The sequence below is a fragment of the Caretta caretta genome, chromosome 2, assembly GCF_965140235.1.
Source record: "Caretta caretta isolate rCarCar2 chromosome 2, rCarCar1.hap1, whole genome shotgun sequence".
In the NCBI taxonomy this organism is placed as follows: Eukaryota; Metazoa; Chordata; order Testudines; family Cheloniidae; genus Caretta; species Caretta caretta.
This window is the reverse complement of record NC_134207.1, coordinates 75201688-75219829: the sequence shown is the minus strand read 5'-3', so window position 1 is coordinate 75219829 and position 18142 is coordinate 75201688. Positions and strand designations below refer to the sequence as shown.

Below are 18142 nucleotides of genomic sequence, written 5' to 3'. Positions count from 1 at the left end.
TTTCCTGAATTAGAGCCAAACTCGCAACTTCTGATGACATTTCAACTAAACTAATATTTTATTTATGATTATTTTATTAGCAGGTATGGTGTTTTCCTTGCTCTTTTTCTCCTGATTGGTTTAAATACCAAAGATGGGGAAAAAATTATTTTTATACATAAAATATCCGCTGAACTATGTGTACTATGCCAAAGTACAAGCGCATGAGTCAATTTTGTTTTTTTCAATATGTGAATGCGAGTATCTGACAACTGTTCTTAAATTGTATGTAGTACATCTGGTGGACATTTGGAATGTTATAGAAGCATTGCGAGAAAATGCATTAAACAACTTGGACCCAAACATAGAATTGAATGTGGCTCGTCTGGAAGCTGTGCTTTCAACTATCTTTTACCAGCTCAACAAACGGATGCCAACAACTCACCAGATCAATGTAGAGCAATCCATCAGTTTACTGCTCAACTTCCTGCTAGCAGCCTTCGATCCGTAAGTTTCCCTCTACTATCCATATATGTTTCTTTTTCCTGATCAGTGGAAGGATTTTGTCTGTCTGTTGTGTCACTTTGAAAAACAGATAACAAACTAAAATTTCTATCCCAAATAACGAATGTTTAAATAGAACTAATATTGCAAGGGGAACTAGCATAAAGGAGCTAGGTTCTGGTCTCATTTATACTCAATTTATATCCAGATAATTCTGGTGTATTCCACAGAGGTACTCCAGACTTACTCAGGTAAGTGGGAATAGAATTACTGACAGAGCAGAGTGACTCCACTCTTATCTTGCACTGTTACGTATTGAAATATCAGAGACTGAAATCACTGTAATGATTCTATGGTAGTGCCATAAGTTAATGGCTCATTATTTATTTTTGCTGCAAGTTCTTGCAGCTGCAAGAAATTTTTCTGATTCCTGGTAATGCAGCCTGTTATAAGACCATGGCAGAAATAAGATAAGGATCAGGAGATGGAATAAAATTAATGTTGTCAGTTACTTCCTAGACCATGTGTCAGAATACCGGTGTACAACGGGTGAGCTCAAGATGGAGAGAATTTCCTAGCTTAACATGTGTTAAGTGATGTGATGAAGTGAGCTGTAACTCACGAAAGCTTATGCTCAAATAAATTTGTTAGCCTCTAAGGTGCCACAAGTCCTCCTTTTCTTTTAGCTTAACATTATAGATACATATTATGGTTATTGAATGCAGAGACATGAATATGTTGTTGCCATGCTTAAAAGCATCTGAATTGCTTGAATTCTCAATTTAGTTTGACACGTGCAAATTGCCGATTTCCTCTTTACCATTTATATTTTGAAAATGCACCAACTGAAAACATTGTTTGAGAAGCCTTAAAATAAGTATCTTCCCCCCTCCTCCCATACACACACTTGATGGACTTCTTGTTTGGTATTGTGCACCTTTTCAGAGCCAAATCAACTGGTATGGCTCAGTCACCATGGTAACAGTTGCGGGGGGGGGGGGGAGGCAGTCGTTTCACATGACAGAGCTGCAAAGGCACAGTGTGTCTGTATTGTGCATCCCCTCCTTCCCTCTCCGAGGAAAAAAGTCAATAGGTTCTGAAACTGTAGCCTTCAGGATTTTTTTTTTTAAAGGCAGTAAAAACACATAACGGGGCATTTTAATTCATGAAAAGCCTTGAATTCGTGACTTGACAAGAACAGGAAGGAAAGAAAATGAAAGCACTTGGACATGTGCACTGGTAGGTGCTGCACCCCTGCTGTAAAAAAGAGAAAGGTTGATGGCTGTGAAAGTGAGACCAGTGATGATGTGTTTTTGTTTTGGAGCTCATCAGATCTGGAGTAAAGCTACCAGCCATATATCAGGATTCCTTACAAGGGAAATGGTGGGAAGGCTTTTACTCCTCAGTTCTTAAATGGTGACACTGAATGTATTTGAAAGGTTTCTACATTCCCTGTAAACATTTGACGTTCATATGCTCTGACCCACACCTAGGGAGTACCTTGGGGGTTACTGACTCAAGCCTCAGAGCAGCTCCACAGCCTCTGATTCTGCCTCTGATCTGGAATGCCCTAGGTGGGACCTATCAGTATGTCAATACCCCCCACCCCACATTTCTCAAGGGACTCTCGCATGGATCCACATAACAGCAGAGCCATCAGACTCCTGCCCCAAGTACGCAGTGTATAGCATGGGGCAGGGCTCTGAGGCAGGGGATTCACATCTCTGCTCCTGCTGCTTCTGCCTGTTTAGAAGAACCACATGGTTCTGCTGTGGTGAAGTCCCTGTGTCCTAGTACAAGAAGGGGCAGGGTTTTTCCCATAAATGCCCAAGCACAGAAACAATCAGTGCAATGTGTTTGGAAAAAACAGACATTGTACTGCTTTTATATGTGCTGTAAAACCCAGTAGAAGGCAGTAAGGCTGGGTAAAACCTTGACTATGTCTCATCCCCAGATTAGAGTACCTGGTCTGGATTCATATTTACACTGAGGTCCCTGTACTCTGCTCTGGCAGTGTGAAGGAGACTTAAAGTAGATGTCAATCACATTGAAATCCTAAATTTAACCCCTAGTAACCCTGTTCTCCTTAACTAAGGATTACAGGGCTGTCTCTTACTGTCTGTTTAGAGGGGAGATTTGCACTTTACAGTCCTCAGTCTCCAATTAATTTGGGAGATTAAATCTTTTTTAAATTAAAATTTACATTAATATATAACTGACTCAGACATTCAATTTTGTGCATCCTCAGGGGTGCCCTAATAATCTGAATCCCAATTTTTCCAAGATTTTGAGTGTTTCCTGAGATCTTCCATTTGGAAAGGAGGAAAATAAGAGGAACTACAATAATACAGATATATCAATCCTAATACAATAACGAGGGAATTCTGTAAAATTTAAAAGTCAAAATTAAAAGGACATTTGAATCTATTCAGTGTATAGTTAGTGTGTGAAACTCACTGTCAGGTGATAGAAGAGCTTAGTATGTTTCAAAACAGCATGAGGAGGTCAGATTTCTAAATACTGTGCAAATGCATGCCTAATTTGTTTATGTAATTAAGAAAGGAGATTGCACATGAAAACTGGGCAGTTGCATCTGCTTCAAGGCATAAGATGATCAGCTGGGATCAGGAAGAAATATCTGCCCTTCTACCACTCTGTGGTACATTATTACACAACAGGATGGCTAGTTCAAACCTCTCAACCATTTAGTGTAGGCCATTGTCAGAAATATGATATCAGACTACATGGAATGCTGGTCTAATCCAGTACAATAGTTCTTGAAGAGCTCTCGATTGATAGTGTGAAATATGTTACAAACTGTCCTTATCACACTTGCTCAATATTGAAATGTGGATGCTGTCTTCATTGACATGGAGACTGCAGTTTGTTATGCTCTTTGGGATACCTGTATTAGGAAGCAAGCTTCTGTCTCCAGGCTATGAAAGATACAGGACATAATTGGAGGGGCTTGGTTTCACCCCTCTCTTTAAACAAATGTCTTTTCTAGAATTAAAGTCAGTCTGTGGAGAAGCTCAATTCCTGTCCTGAAAGCAGCTTCTCATTTGCCCTTCCATTCAGAGTCGCAAAATGTTAAATTCTTTACTCTCTCCAGCTTTGTCAATCAATGCAAGTTATCTAGTCCTGCTAACCATTAAAAAAGAAGAAAGACCTGCAAGAAGTGCAGTTCAGAGATTTGGTCATTGTACGTATTGCTCAGTTGAATGAAAGAGCTCAGCTTGATTCCAATTAATTTCCTTACTGAAATATTTCTAAGAAAGGAAACTCTTAATTATACACTGTGACAATTCAGAGTTCACTGTCATGATTAAGGTGTTAAGAGCCCCCATAATTGTTTGAAGAAAATCTGTTCCCCTTGGAAGTGATAGTATGGTTTAAAAGCCTGTTTCATGTCTAGTCAACTATGAAATCAGAGTTTTTGTGCCCCTCTAAAGGGATAAATTTGTTGTATTTCAAAACATTCAGAAGATACTACTGTAGTTTATTTTCTTTTGGTCTATGCATTAGACTTCTATTTTCTTTATGGCAATTTCAGCATAAATATAACTGGATAGTTTAACAGGTGTCAAAGCAGCTCTTTTGGTACCACTCTCATACTTGGCCAGAGGGCTGCAGGCTCAAGTCCTGGACTGAAACCTGGCCTCATACTCATTTTTGGCCATAGAGGGCAGTACCCCTCTGCATTAAAAAGAGGATCTTCTGCTCCACTCTGGCAATTTAAAAGCAAGTGGCAATTTTTGCAACATAGATTCATAGATATTAAAATCAGAAGGGACCATTATGATCATCTAGTCCGACCTCCTGCACAACGCAGGCCACAGAATCTCACCCACACACTCCTGTGAAAAACCTCTCACCTGTGTCTGAGCTATTGAAGTCCTCAAATCGTGGTTTAAAGACTTCAAGGAGCAAAGAATCCTCTAGCAAGCGACCCGTGCCCCATACCTCAGAGGAAGGCGAAAAACTTCCAGGGCCTCTTCCAATCTGCCCTGGAAGAAAATTCCTTCCCGACCCCAAATATGGCAATCAGCTAAACCCTGAGCATATGGGCAAGATTCACCAGCCAGATACCCAGGAAAGAATTTTCTGTAGTAACTCAGGTCCCACCCCATCTAACATCCCATCACAGGCCATTGGGCCTATTTATCATGAATATTTAAAGATCAATTAATTGCTAAAATCATGTTATCCCATCGTACCATCTCCTTGATAAACTTATCGAGTCTAATCTTAAAGCCGGATAGGTCTTTTGCCCCCACTGCTTCCCTTGGAAGGCTATTCCAAAACTTCACTCCTCTATGGTGAGAAACCTTCATCTAATTTCAAGTCTAAACTTCCCAATGACCAGTTTATATCCATTTATTCTTGTGTCCACATTGGTACTGAGCTTAAATAATTCCTCTCCGGTTTTTATCCCTCTGATATATTTATAGAGAGCAATCATATCTCCCCTCAACCTTCTTTTGGTTAGACTAAACAAGCCAAGCTCCTTGAGTCTCCTTTCATAAGACAGGTTTTCCGTTCCTCGGATCATCCTAGTAGCCTTTCTCTGTACCTGTTCCAGTTTGAATTCATCCTTCTTAAACATGAGAGACCAGAACTGCACACAGTATTCCAGGTGAAGTCTCACCAGTGCCTTGTATAACGGTACTAAAACCTCCTTGTCTCTACTGGAAATACCTCTCCTGATGCATCCCAAGACCGCATTAGCTTTTTTCACGGCCATATCACATTGGCGGCTCATAGTCCTCCTATGATCAACCAATACTCCAAGGTCCTTCTCCTCCTCAGTTACTTCTGATTGATGCATACCCAGCTTATAATTAAAATTCTTGTCATTAATCCCTAAATGCATGACCTTGCATTTCTCACTATTAAATTTCATCCTATTACTATTACTCCAGTTTACAAGGTCATCCAAATATTCCTGTATGATATCCCGGTCTCTCTCTAAATTGGCAATACCTCCCAGCTTTGTATCATCCACAAACTTTATTAGCGCACACCCACTTTTTGTGCTGAGATCAGTAATAAAAAGATTGGTCCCAAAACTGATCCCTGAGGAACTCCACTGGTAACCTCCCTCCAGCCTGACAGTTCACCTTCCAGTATGACCAGCTGTAGTCTCCCTGTTAACCAATTCCTTATCCACCTTTCAATTTTCATATTGATCCCCATCTTTTCCAATTTAACTAATTCCCCATGTGGCATGCTATCAAACGCCTTACTGAAATATAGGTAAATTTGATTCACTGCGTTTCCTTTGTGTAAAAAATCTGTTACTTTCTCAAGGAAGGAGATCAGTTTGGTTTGTCACGATCTACCTTTTGTAAAACCATGTTGTATTTTGTCCCATTTATCATTGACCTCTATATCCTTAACTACTTTCTCCTTCAAAAATTTTTCCAAGACCTTGCATACTACAGATGTCAAACTAAGAGGCCTGTAGTTACCCGGATCACTTTTTCCTTTCTTAAAAATAGGAAGTATGTTAGCAATTCTCCAATCATATGGTACAACCCCTGAGTTTACAGATTCATTAAAAATTCTTGCTAATGGGCTTGCAATTTCATGTGCCAATTTCTTTAATATTCTTGGATTAAGATTATCTGGGCCCCCCCCTCCCGATTTAGTTCCATTAAGCTGTTTGAGTTTTGCTTCTACCTCAGATATGGTAATATTTACCTCCATATCCTCATTCCCATTTGTCATGCTACCATTATCCCTAAGATCCTCATTAGCCTTATTAAAGACTGAGGCAAAGTATTTGTTTAGCTATTGGGCCATGCCTAGATTATCCTTGACCTCCACTCCATCCTCAGTGCTTAGTGGTCCTTTCTTTCTCTTTCTTTCTCTTTCTCTATGGCTATAGAACCTTTTACTATCGGTTTTAATTCCCTTTGCAAGGTACAACTCTACTTGACTTTTAGCCTGTCTCACTTTATCCCTACATGTTCTGACCTCAATAAGGTAGCTTTCCTTGCTGATCCCTCCCATCTTCCACTCCCTGTATGCTGCTTCTTTTTCTTAATCCCCTCTCTGAGATGCTTGCTCATCCAGCTTGGTCTGCAACTCCTGCCTATGAATTTTTTCCCCTTTCTTGGGATGCAGGCTTCCAATAGCTTCTGCAGCTTGGATTTAAAGTAATCCCAGGCCTCCTCTGCCTTTAGATCCATAAGTTCTTCAGTCCAATCCACTTCCCTAACTAATTTCCTTAATTTTTGAAAGTCAGCCCTTTTGAAATCAAAAACCCTAGTTGCAGATTTATTTTTGTTAATCCTTCCATTCAGTTTGAACTGAATTAGCTCATGGTCACTTGAGCCAAGGTTGTCCCCTACAACCATTTCTTCTATGAGGTACTCACTACTCACCAAAACCAAATCTAAAATGCATCCCCTCTAGTTGGTTCAGCAACTACTTGATGAAGGAATCCATCAGCTATCACATCTAGGAAAATCTGAGCCCTATTATTATTACTAGCACTCGTCCTCCAGTCTATATCTGGGAAGTTAGTCTCCCATGATGACGCAGTTTCCATTAGTATTTACTTCATTAAAAACATTAAAGAGGGCTCTATCCATATCCAAATTAGATTCTGGCGGTCTATAGCACACCCCAAGCACTATCCCAGGGGAGGCTCTCGTAGTTTTCTTCCCCAATGTAATTTTCGCCCAGATGGATTCTGTCTTATCCATTCCATCGCTTCTTATTTCTTTACATTCTACCTCATCATTGATATACAATGCTACTCCATCACCTTTACCTTTATTTCTGTCTTTCCTAAAAAGCACATACCCTTCAATACCTGTAGTCCAGTCATGACTACTATTCCTCCATGTTTCTGTTATCCCTATAATATCTGGTTTCACTTCCTGCACCAGTAGCTCTAGTTCTTCCATTTTGTTACCTAGGCTCCTCGCATTGGTGTACAAACATCTTAATTTTTGCTGTTTGGCCTCGCTCACATTCTGTACCCTATTAGGCATGGTCATTCTACAGCCAGTATAACCTATTAGACTGGTATCCATACTGCCCTTCCTCCTTATATATATTCTCCTACCCACGGCTGTATCCTTTCTTTCTTTGTTTTCTTCCCTCTCAATGCTAAAATCCGGTGTGGAGATTACCTGGACATCTCCCCCAGATTCCTAGTTTAAAGCTCTCTTAATCAGTTGTGCCAGCCTCCATCCTAGAAGTCTATTTCCTTCCCTACTCAGATGAAGTCCATCCCGAGAGAACAGTCCTCTGTCCATGAATGCCTCCCAGTGGCCATACATCCCAAAGCCCTTCTTATAGCACCACTGCCTAAGCCATCTGTTGATAGTCATAATCTTGTCACACCTTTGTTGCCCTTCTCTAGGAACAGGCAGAATCCCACTAAAGATCACCTGAGCCTCGATTTCCTTAAACGTCTTCCCCAGCCTAGCATAGTCTCCCTTAATACTTTCCAGCGAGAATCTAGCCGTATCATTTGTTCCCACATGAAGGATAATTAGGATTTTTTTTTCCTGCTCCCTTCAGGATCCTTTTCAACCTCAAGTCTACATCCCGTATCTTAGCACCTGGAAGACAGCATACCCTTCTATTCTCTGGATCAGCTCTGGTTACAGGCCTGCCTATTCTTCAGTAAGGAGTCCCCGATCACGTAGACCTGCCTTTTCCTGGTGATGGTGCTATTCTCCAGTCTATCCCCTGTTCCCTCTGGCTGCAAGTTCTTTCCATTCCTATTCTCCCTTGTATCTTCTTCAACCCATCCTGTATCCTCCTGGAGCTCATATTTGGTGTAGTCTCCATTGACTCTTCCCCTTTTCCTGTAGGACTAGCTGCTCTTCTCTTCTTCCTTGCCCTTCCACCTTCAGTGACTACCTGCTGAGCCCCTTCGTCATTTTCCAACTCTACAAACCTGTTCTTGAGCTCTCTTTCTCCTTCACTAGCCCGTCTTTTTTCTCTGCCTGGTTCTTTTAGTCACATGCTTCCACTGACCACTTTCCTCACCCAGTCTCCCCTCAGAATTCCTCAGTCCTGCTTCCATCTGCAAGTCAGAGCTTTTCCCTTCAGCTACCTCATGTCTTTGCTCCATAATCTGGTCGAACCCCCTTCTAAACTCAACCAGACTTTCCACCTGCATCTCCAAACCTCAGATCTTTTCTTCCATCAGCTCTATCAGACAGCATTTCATGCCGACAAAACTCTTACCAGATACCCCCTCCAGGATCATGTACATACCGCAGCTTCCACATCCAGTCATCCTCATTGTGTCTTACACGACATGTGTCACTCCCACTGCTGCCTCTGTATCTGTCATAGCCTCCCCACCTAAATCCCGTTAATCTGGGAAACACAAACCACACCAAAACAACACCACCCACAGCAAAAGCAAACCCCAAACAAGCACCACAAGACAAACTCCCCTTTCAAACTCCCACTCAAACGCCCCTGTTTACAGCTCTGGTTGCTGGCTCCTGTGCCGCTGGAGTTGTTCCAGCATTCCCTTATCTCAAAACTCTGCTGTGCTGTTGCTTAACACGTACAGGCTTCTATGTTTGTACAGTCACTTTTGCTTCAATACTATGAAGCGTTTGAGGGATACCTTCAATATGAAACAAAAAGAAAAGGAGGACTTGTGGCACCTTAGAGACTAACCAATTTATTTGAGCATAAGCTTTTGTGAGCTCCAGCTCACTTCATCGGATGCATACTGTGGAAACTGCAGAAGACATTATATACACAGAGACCATGAAACAATACCTCTTCCCACCCCACTCTCCTGCTGGTAATAGCTTATCTAAAGTGATCACTCTCCTTACAATGTGTATGATGATCAAGTTGGGCCATTTCCAGCACAAATCCAGGTTTTCTCACCCTCCGCCCCCACCACACACACACTCACTCTCCTGCTGGTAATAGCCCATCCATAGTGACCTCTCTCTTTACAATGTGTATGATAATCAAGGTGGGCTATTTCCAGCACAAATCCAGGTTTTCTCACCCCCCCTCCCTCATTCAGAATTCATTTTCAAATTGGATACTATTAGTTTAGGCTTAAATAGAGACTGGGAGTGGCTAAGTCATTATGCAAGGTAGCCTATTTCCCCTTGTTTTTTCCTACCCCCATCCCCCCCCCCCCCCCCCCCCCAGATGTTTTGGTTAAACTTGGATTTATGCTGGAAATGGCCCACCTTGATTATCATGCACATTGTAGGGAGAGTGGTCACTTTGGATAAGCTATTACCAGCAGGAGAGTGAGTTTGTGTGTGTATGGGTGTGGGGGGTGAGAGAACCTGGATTTGTGCTGGAAATGGCCCACCTTGATTTTCATACACATTGTAAGGAGAGTGGTCACTTTGGATGGGCTATTACCAGCAGGAGAGTGGGGTGGGAAGAGGTATTGTTTCATGGTCTCTGTGTATATAATGTCTTCTGCAGTTTCCACAGTATGCATCCGATGAAGTGAGCTGTAGCTCACGAAAGCTTATGCTCAAATAAATTGGTTAGTCTCTAAGGTGCCACAAGTACTCCTTTTCTTTTTGCGAATACAGACTAACACGGCTGTTACTCTGAAACCTTCAATATGAAAGGTACTATACAAAATCTTTTGTGCTCTCTGCTCTTTCTACGAGTAAAATTGTAAGTCTCTTTCTGTTAGTCAGCCTGCGAGGTGTTATGAACACTTCAGTTGAGGCACTCTGAATTCAATCTATACCTGCATGATGCTATCAGCCTGTGGCTGAGGTATTTACTCCTGTGTGGCAGCACTTTACTCAAGAGGTCCTACTACTGCTAGTAGAGAGGAGTTATATACTACAGAGCAGAGTTGCCTGGAGCATTTCTGGGCCCTGGGGACTTTGGAAAGTCCTAGACCCCATTATCAGGTCCAGTTATCAGACGTGTGTGTGTGTGTGATATATATAAAAAAATAAAACTTTGGGCAAATTGAATTTACACTGGCTCAAATTTATGTATTTATGAATACAAATAACTGATACAAAATAGTGTCAAAACGAATCAAATCAAATTGAGAGTTCCAGAACCTATATATAATGTATTCCTTTCCCACCTCTCCTGCTCCCATAACCGTTCAAGTGTGGGAAAAGCCTCTGTCCCTGGGGTGGAAAGCTGAAGGCTAACTGATGTGTCTGCCATTCAAAAAAAATAATCCTGTAAGTAAATATAAATAAACCCATGCGGGGAGCGGGGGAAGACACTGGAGGTCAGAGACTATCTAGTTCCCCACAGTGACACAGAATCTTATGGCCTCACTCTGCCATCCTCATACTGAGTAGTACCCTGTTCTGTTATTAGTCCCATTGCTGAAACTCAAAAGAAAAATGGGTTTGTCATGCTGTAAAATTGAAAAGAAAGGAATTGGCTGACTATGAAACAATAATTCTCTTTATTAGGATGAGAATATGCTCTCAGTGATTTAGTTAAACAGAGAGATAGGAACCCATTAAACGTCTCCACGGGTAATAGGTAAATGCTGCCCCAATGTAATTTGTATCTTAACTGCCCTGAGGGAAGGTGCTGAGAAATCCAAAGAAAAAGTCCATTTGAAAATTGAGACCAAAAAAATTGATGCAAAAGAGGAGGAATTTTATTATTTTTGGTGATATTGTACATTTTAGCATGTTCATGCTTCTGCTTGTAATAGCATAATTCCTTTAAACAACCTGTGCTAGTTTTTTTTTTTCATACCAAGGGAAATGATTTTAGAATTTAAAGCAGAGGTCATTCTAATGAAGATAGAAAATACTGGCTCAGAAACTGGAATGTGCTAAGGTTTCTGTATGATAAATCACTGAGGTGGCTGCAGAATAATTGGTATGGAAATGGGGCAGCTGAGTTTTGTCTTAAAATAGTTCAGTGAAAAGATCAACAATTCATAAAATGTGTACATTGTGTATGGACACTGCATATACAATATACAGCCTTATTCCTTCCAAGGAGGAAAAGATCTAGGGACGTGGCTAGATTTGTAGGAAAATTATTATAGAACTTTTTCACCCTATATCGAATACCCTCATGTGTGTTAAATAGTATTGAATAGAATTTGTGTGAAATTAAATATTCCAGATGCGTAACTTCTTGATTAACCAATGGATTGTGCCATCACTCCTGCAGGGAAAAGTTTGGGATTCTGCTTGGTCATATGGGACTAGTGAAACCCTTTATAGTATTATGTCAATGCCTTCAAAATGGTAAATTCTGACCATGCCAAAGGGTGATATTTAAAAAGAGGCTTTTCCTGAAGATAAGATGGTTTTAACATAGGGCCTGATCCAAAGTCCATTGAAAATAAATGGTCTGATGTTGACTTCAGTGGGGTTTGGACTGGGCCTTAGTGTCAGTGTTTTAACTAAATGCCTTCTAAGATTGTGTGTAAATCAAGGGTATAATTGAAAACGGCAAATGGCTTGGAACCATTAACTTGTACAATAGCTAACCTGGATAACCACATGTTCTTTAGCCATTATCCACATCCTCCTTTCCCCACTATTGCTTTTTGCACTCACTTGTTACAATTTAATTTGAAACAGGATGTAAGCTCCTAGCATAGTGGGGCCCTGATTTTGATTGGGGCCTTTGAGCACTACAGTAGTACAAATAACCATATATAAGAGTAATCAGCTTAATGCAGAATGTGCTAACCAGCATTCAAATGTTGTTCTGATAAGCTTAATATTAAAATGTGCCTTGTTGATGTTCTTAGACGGTCTCTGATAGCTTTACAGAGAAATCTGCCATTGTATGTCCTCTCAAAAGAAAACAGTAAAAATCTGAAAAGAAAAATGCATTGATCTAAAGATTTCTGTGAACCTGCATATAATATGTGCCTGGTGTATTATGTCCTGTCAAAGAGATGCAGTTAAAATGTACATTCATGCTGGTCAGATCATGCCATATAACAACTTTTTATTATCAAACAGGGAAGGACATGGTAAAATTTCAGTTTTTGCTGTCAAAATGGCTTTGGCAACTCTTTGTGGAGGAAAGATCATGGACAAATTAAGATGTAAGTCTTGTTTTGTCTGTCGTTCATCCCTGTATTTTTGTAAGATATCAAATTGTGCTAGAATGGTAGGTGGACCTGATGGGATTATAGCATTCTTATATTTGGTGATGGTGGGGTTTTGCTGAACCAATTTGCATCTTCAGATAAGTTCACTTTTTGGATGGACTCTCAACCAGTTTTGGAGCCAGGTCACACATCTCTAATTCTGATGAACACAGTACAAATTTGATTTCTGATCAAATTGATTGAATTCAAAGGTTATAAGTACAGTTAAGTACAGCAAATGTCTAGCATTATGAAGCATCATCGGACAATTTTCTCTTTCATGATCTCTCTCATTTTCAGTTAGAAAAACAATACGGTTTAAACACTGTTTATATTTCCTTTCCAGGGGCACATGTCTATCCCTTCTACTTTACAGGATTTATCTCATTTTCCAAACAAAACTAGCCAAGATTTATTCTAGCTGCAGAAGCATTGAGAGACTTCCTTTTAGAATTCTTGTCCCTCGGGATCAGCTTCATCTAGAGTACAGTGCTTAGTTCTCCCTTTTCTCTGATGTTGTGAATAAGGATAGCTATTGATTCCTTGAGTCCATAGGCTGTATGCAGTGGCAGGATGTAGTGTGATACTGGTTTCCCAGCAGTGAACTGCAGGGTCCTTCACTTGGAATTTCCCTCCGGATGTACCCAGTATGGTATCTGCCATCTAGAACAGAGGTGGCCATAACAGCCTGAAAAATTATAATGGTCCCTTAGTCTAGCATCCTACACTAAGTTTTGGATCCTTTTAAACTTTTTTTTTTTGAGTAAGAAAGTGAAGTCTACCATCAAGGAAAATAAAAAGAGTAAGGTGCAGCTATAGAATAACAAATTGTAATATTTACATGACAAATAATTTAAGACAAAAATGTGATAAGAATCAAGTAATGAATTTCAAATTTGTTGTGTTCTACATGTCCAAACAAATAATAAACAGCCTCATGAACTCACTGCCAGAATGGCACCAGACAAAAAGTTGTAGTTGATGTTTTGCATTTCGTCCAATTGGATCCATTCTATCTGCCTAAATTACTCTCTCATGTTACGCATCAAGCACCAGCTAAAAAGGAACGACACCGCAGAGCCACAAAAGCAGGAATATTTTAATATAGAAATCTGATAGTTTTCTTACATGTGCATTTTCCTTTTGCCTCTGGCAAGTTAAGCTAAAATTAAAGGTGCAATAATGTTTTCCATAAGCAGAATACATTATATATAAAATCTCATTACTTTAAGTTCAGATCATATGTTGTTGAACTAAGAGAAGATCTGCGGTTTAAATGAAGTAAACCTCTCCTTTCCTTGCTTTTATTTTTTGTTTTGTTTTAATTTCCCCAGATATTTTCTCAATGATTTCAGACTCTGGTGGAGTGATGGTTTATGGAAGGTATGATATGTTTCTGCGGGAGGTTCTCAAACTTCCCACTGCAGTTTTCGAAGGTCCTTCATTTGGTTACACGGAGCAATCGGCAAAATCCTGTTTCTCTCAACAGGTAAAGAAAGATGGCATCGCTGACATGCTGTCAGTCACATGACTAAACAAGTTTTCTTTTGTTCTTTTCTTTTTTCCTTTACACACACATACGTGCGCGCACACAATCATGCTGCTCCTCTTTCCTGCTACAGTTGTGAATACCTGACCTTATATCTCCATCATGGTGAAATCCAATTCTCAAACCAAGTATCTAATTGCTCATGTCTATGATGAAGGAACAGATACACTTGAAATGCTCCAGTGAAAAAGAACTGTTTCTCACCTCTTCTCTGTTGGAAATGGAAGCCTACAGGCAACTGAACATCTGATTTTCTCTTGCAGAAATTCTTAGTAGGATCCAAGAAAGCACTGAAGTTACTAAGAAAGGAATATGGCATTTGTCACAGCACATCAGACTCTGTGGATGCATTGAGTCTGATATCTTTCCAGTGGCCAATACCTAATGCTTTGGAGTGGGGGCAGGTGGAAGCTCCAAAATACCGAATACTACATCTAGCTGATTGTGCATTGCTCTGGTGTAATGGAAGAAGAGAATTCCTTCCTGGGAACTGCATTGATTTACACCCTTAGAAAAATATTTGATTATACTTAGCTTACCACCCATAAGAAATTCACGAGTGCAATACATGCAAAGTAAGGGAAGATGTTGAAGCTGAGAAGACATTGGGAACAAAGAAGTATTTTTCTTCTCATCTTTACTGCCAAAATATAGATCTGGGGAATTTACACTTCCTCTTTCCCTGACAAGCAGGATAAACATGATATGATATATTTATCTTCCTGTCAAAAAACTGTTATCGCTATAGCAGAGATTTAAAAAAATTAAATCTACAGTAGTGGAACTAAAAATGTGTCCTAACTCTGATGTGCTGTGGCTTGGACAAATGTTGTTCCACAACCTAGTGACATGGAGATGTCTACTCACTACTAGGGTATCTCCTTCTGGTCACATCTGGGAATTAGCTCTGCCAGCCAGATGCCCTCTTCTTGCAGTTCCTCAGCCTGTCATCTCTCACTCTCACTCTGTAGCCCTTCTCTTGCACTCAGGAACTGAAGTGACTCGCCTTCGTGGGTTAGTCCTCCTGCCAAGTCGAAATAGCCCTCCCCTTCCAGGGTAATAAAGCTAGTCTAGTTGGCATCTCCATGGTGCCTATGCCACTTCCCAGTGGCTGGCAGGGGGAACCCAGGCCCCTCCTCTACCCTGGATACCAGCCCAGGGACTCCATAACAACCAGTGAAGGTCTGCACAATCCTCCCCCTTATGCTGTTTCCATGGGCTTCTTCCTACCTAGCTCTCGCAGGCTTTCTTTCCCGCACAACTCCTCTGGAGTTGACCCTTCTTCTAGGGGTAGAACCCCAGGGTTTATTCTCCTTCTTGGGTTTTCACCTGCCTTCCTCTGTGCTCCCAGAGAGTGACTGCAGACTCTGTCTCTGCAGCCTCTTTCTGTTGCAAACTTCCTGACTTTATAATCCAGCCTAGTCCTGCCCCACTGAGCCTCTTGTTCAGTTAAACCTGACTCTCGCTACAGGTACAGCCAGGTACCCTAATGGGCCCCTCAGGCCCACAACCTGTGTAGGCTACAGAACCCATCACCCCTCATTTCACAGTGTATATTTAGTTTCAAGTTTCCAAGCAATTGATAAAAACTGCAGGAGGAAAAAAATGACTTTTTTAAAGGTATGGAAATTACTGTCAGTGTCCTTTTAAGGGATTTTGCTGCTTTAATCCATAAAATCAGTGACCACCAAAAGAGTGCAACCATAAAGCTGTCAATGAATCAGAAATTACTTTATTTGGTACAAATCAAGTTTTAATTTATAGCTAGGACTCTACCAAATTCACGGCCATGAAAAATGTGTCACGGACCATGAAATCTGGTCTCCCACCGTGAAATCTGGTCTTGTGTGCTTTTACCCTATCCTATGACTAGGTTATAGGTTACCCTTACTGCTGGTTGTCACTCTCTGGGATAAACTTTGCTGGGCAGGAAACAGGAACGGCTAGCTTCTGTTTCATTGGTTGCACTGCTCTGTGATATACCAGTAGCTGACATAGATCCAGTTTGTTTTTTATAGATGCTGTCTTTTAGATAACCTACCAAATGGACAATAACCAATTTATTAAATATTACTGTGTTAGGATTTAGTATTGGTAACCAGACACTGAACAAGATTGTTTTGAATAACATGTGTCTTAGTTAGGATTCAGTGTCATGGACCCAAATTATAATACAATAATACAGTTGCTTTTACACAGTACCCAAATTTATCCATATTTTGATGTTAAAGATTTAAAACCACTGGCACATGAACTTACTTTGCTTAATAATATACAGTTTAAATGACAGTTAGACCTGGTCCAGCGAGGGGTTTTTAGCTGATTGCTTACTTAATTGTTTGTGTGGTAGACTGAGGTGTAGTTGACCAGTCTGTTTATAAAGCACTTAATTTTTCTTTTCTTTTTCTTTTCTTTTTTATGTTTGAGGGTTTGGGTTTTTTTTACTGTGTACTGATATCCTCTGGTGTCTTTGGCATGTGATATTTTCTGGTGTCTTCGATTTGTAGGATGCAACATTAAACAGCTTAAGTTAGTTAATATAATACAGTTTTTGCTTGTTTACATTTCTCTTGTTTTCAGTAACCAAAATTTAATACGCAGATTAGCTTAGTTTGTTTACAATGTAATGGGAACCAAGTTTTTTATCACACAAGCTATACTTGTGCAATTGTGTAAGCATTTATTTTCACTTGAGGTGCATTACTAATATTTTATACAAAATATAATATTTAACTCTTAAAATAGATGCTCACAGTTTTTTGTGAGAAGGTGTATTGCTTTCCCCTGCTGAACACTTTGTTATAGCATAAGAGTTAGTAACAGAATTTTTACCCAAGTTTTTCAGAGTTAATTTGCTTGTGATACCAGTTCCACTTTTGTTAACTATTTAGGAGCACAAACTTTAACAACCATTACTTCCTTTTAACACGACCTAAAAGAAAAGTATATAAATGAAACCAAAATAAATTTTAAATGCAGGTTTATGCAAACACTTTGAGTATTAAACTTCCATGACACTTCGTTGTGTTTGTGAGCTAAAGGTAGGAACCTGTTGAAATTGTTTGCTTAGCTTTTACATTTTGCAACATAACAAGACAAAGCATACATTGTTAAATTTTTAGCATTTTTGCTATAACATTTTTATAACTGTATATTTAATACTTGATAAAAGCATAGAGAAGTTTATAAAACCCAAATACAAAATTGACATTTTGTTAATATTATGTTTGCCTTAATGTTGATTTTCCCCTTACATTTTTTCCTTTGAAATAAAAATCCTGTGATTAGTAAAAGAAAGTCCTTTGTGTTTGCAATTGCATTATTTGTTGCAGCAGAAATAGATGTACATATATTTATAACTAAGACCTTTTTGAACTTTGCAAAAAAAATTGGTATTAATAATATTATGATGGTTACACCAACCATAGTATTAAAACAGTGTGGTACCACGTATATTGGAAAAGTACAAAATTGACTTTTTTGTTGCAACAAAATAATAATAAAGCAGTTACGTGACACACACAACATACAACACAGGACAGACTTACAATTAAAAACAAATGTGACAGAATTCTATTAACTATACAAGATAAGACATTAAGAGCTTAATTACTAAAACAATATCTTAAAGAAAACAAACAGGTAAGCAAAAGAGTTAAATATTTAAATAAGGAAATTACCACCTTTTCGTTTATCAATTTTTATTAAAAGTTTTAAACATTTATATTAAGTTATTTGCCAAATTTGTTGTATTAATTTAGTAGTTTAAGGCATTTTACATTATTTTATATTAATTTTATTTTAAAACCCTGCTATATGGAAATAGGGAAAACCCATGTTTCAAATATTAGTCAGTGGTTAGGATTAGAAGCAGAGTCTGCATATTTTTTTTTTTTTTTTTGGCTAGGCAACCGTATAGTCAAGAAAGTTAGGAGTATTTTCAGCTGTTGCATTCCTGAAGGGTTAAAATAATTAATTTATTGGATTTATTTCAAGTAAAGTTTTTACCCTGTTTTCTCTTTGTGTTCTGTTTT

At 39.4% G+C, this 18142-nt stretch overlaps 1 protein-coding gene across 19 annotated transcripts in view; it reads left to right on the top strand.

Moving 5' to 3' along the window:
- DTNA (dystrobrevin alpha) overlaps window positions 1-18142 on the top strand; it is a 298132-nt gene that overhangs the window by 196116 nt on the left and 83874 nt on the right. For all 19 annotated transcript variants that reach the window (XM_048840578.2, XM_048840596.2, XM_048840588.2 and 16 more), the window contains 3 exons: window positions 273-486; window positions 12429-12514; window positions 13894-14048. In XM_048840578.2, the coding sequence (XP_048696535.1) occupies window positions 273-486; window positions 12429-12514; window positions 13894-14048 (455 nt within the window). The remainder of the gene's footprint in view (window positions 1-272; window positions 487-12428; window positions 12515-13893; window positions 14049-18142) is intronic.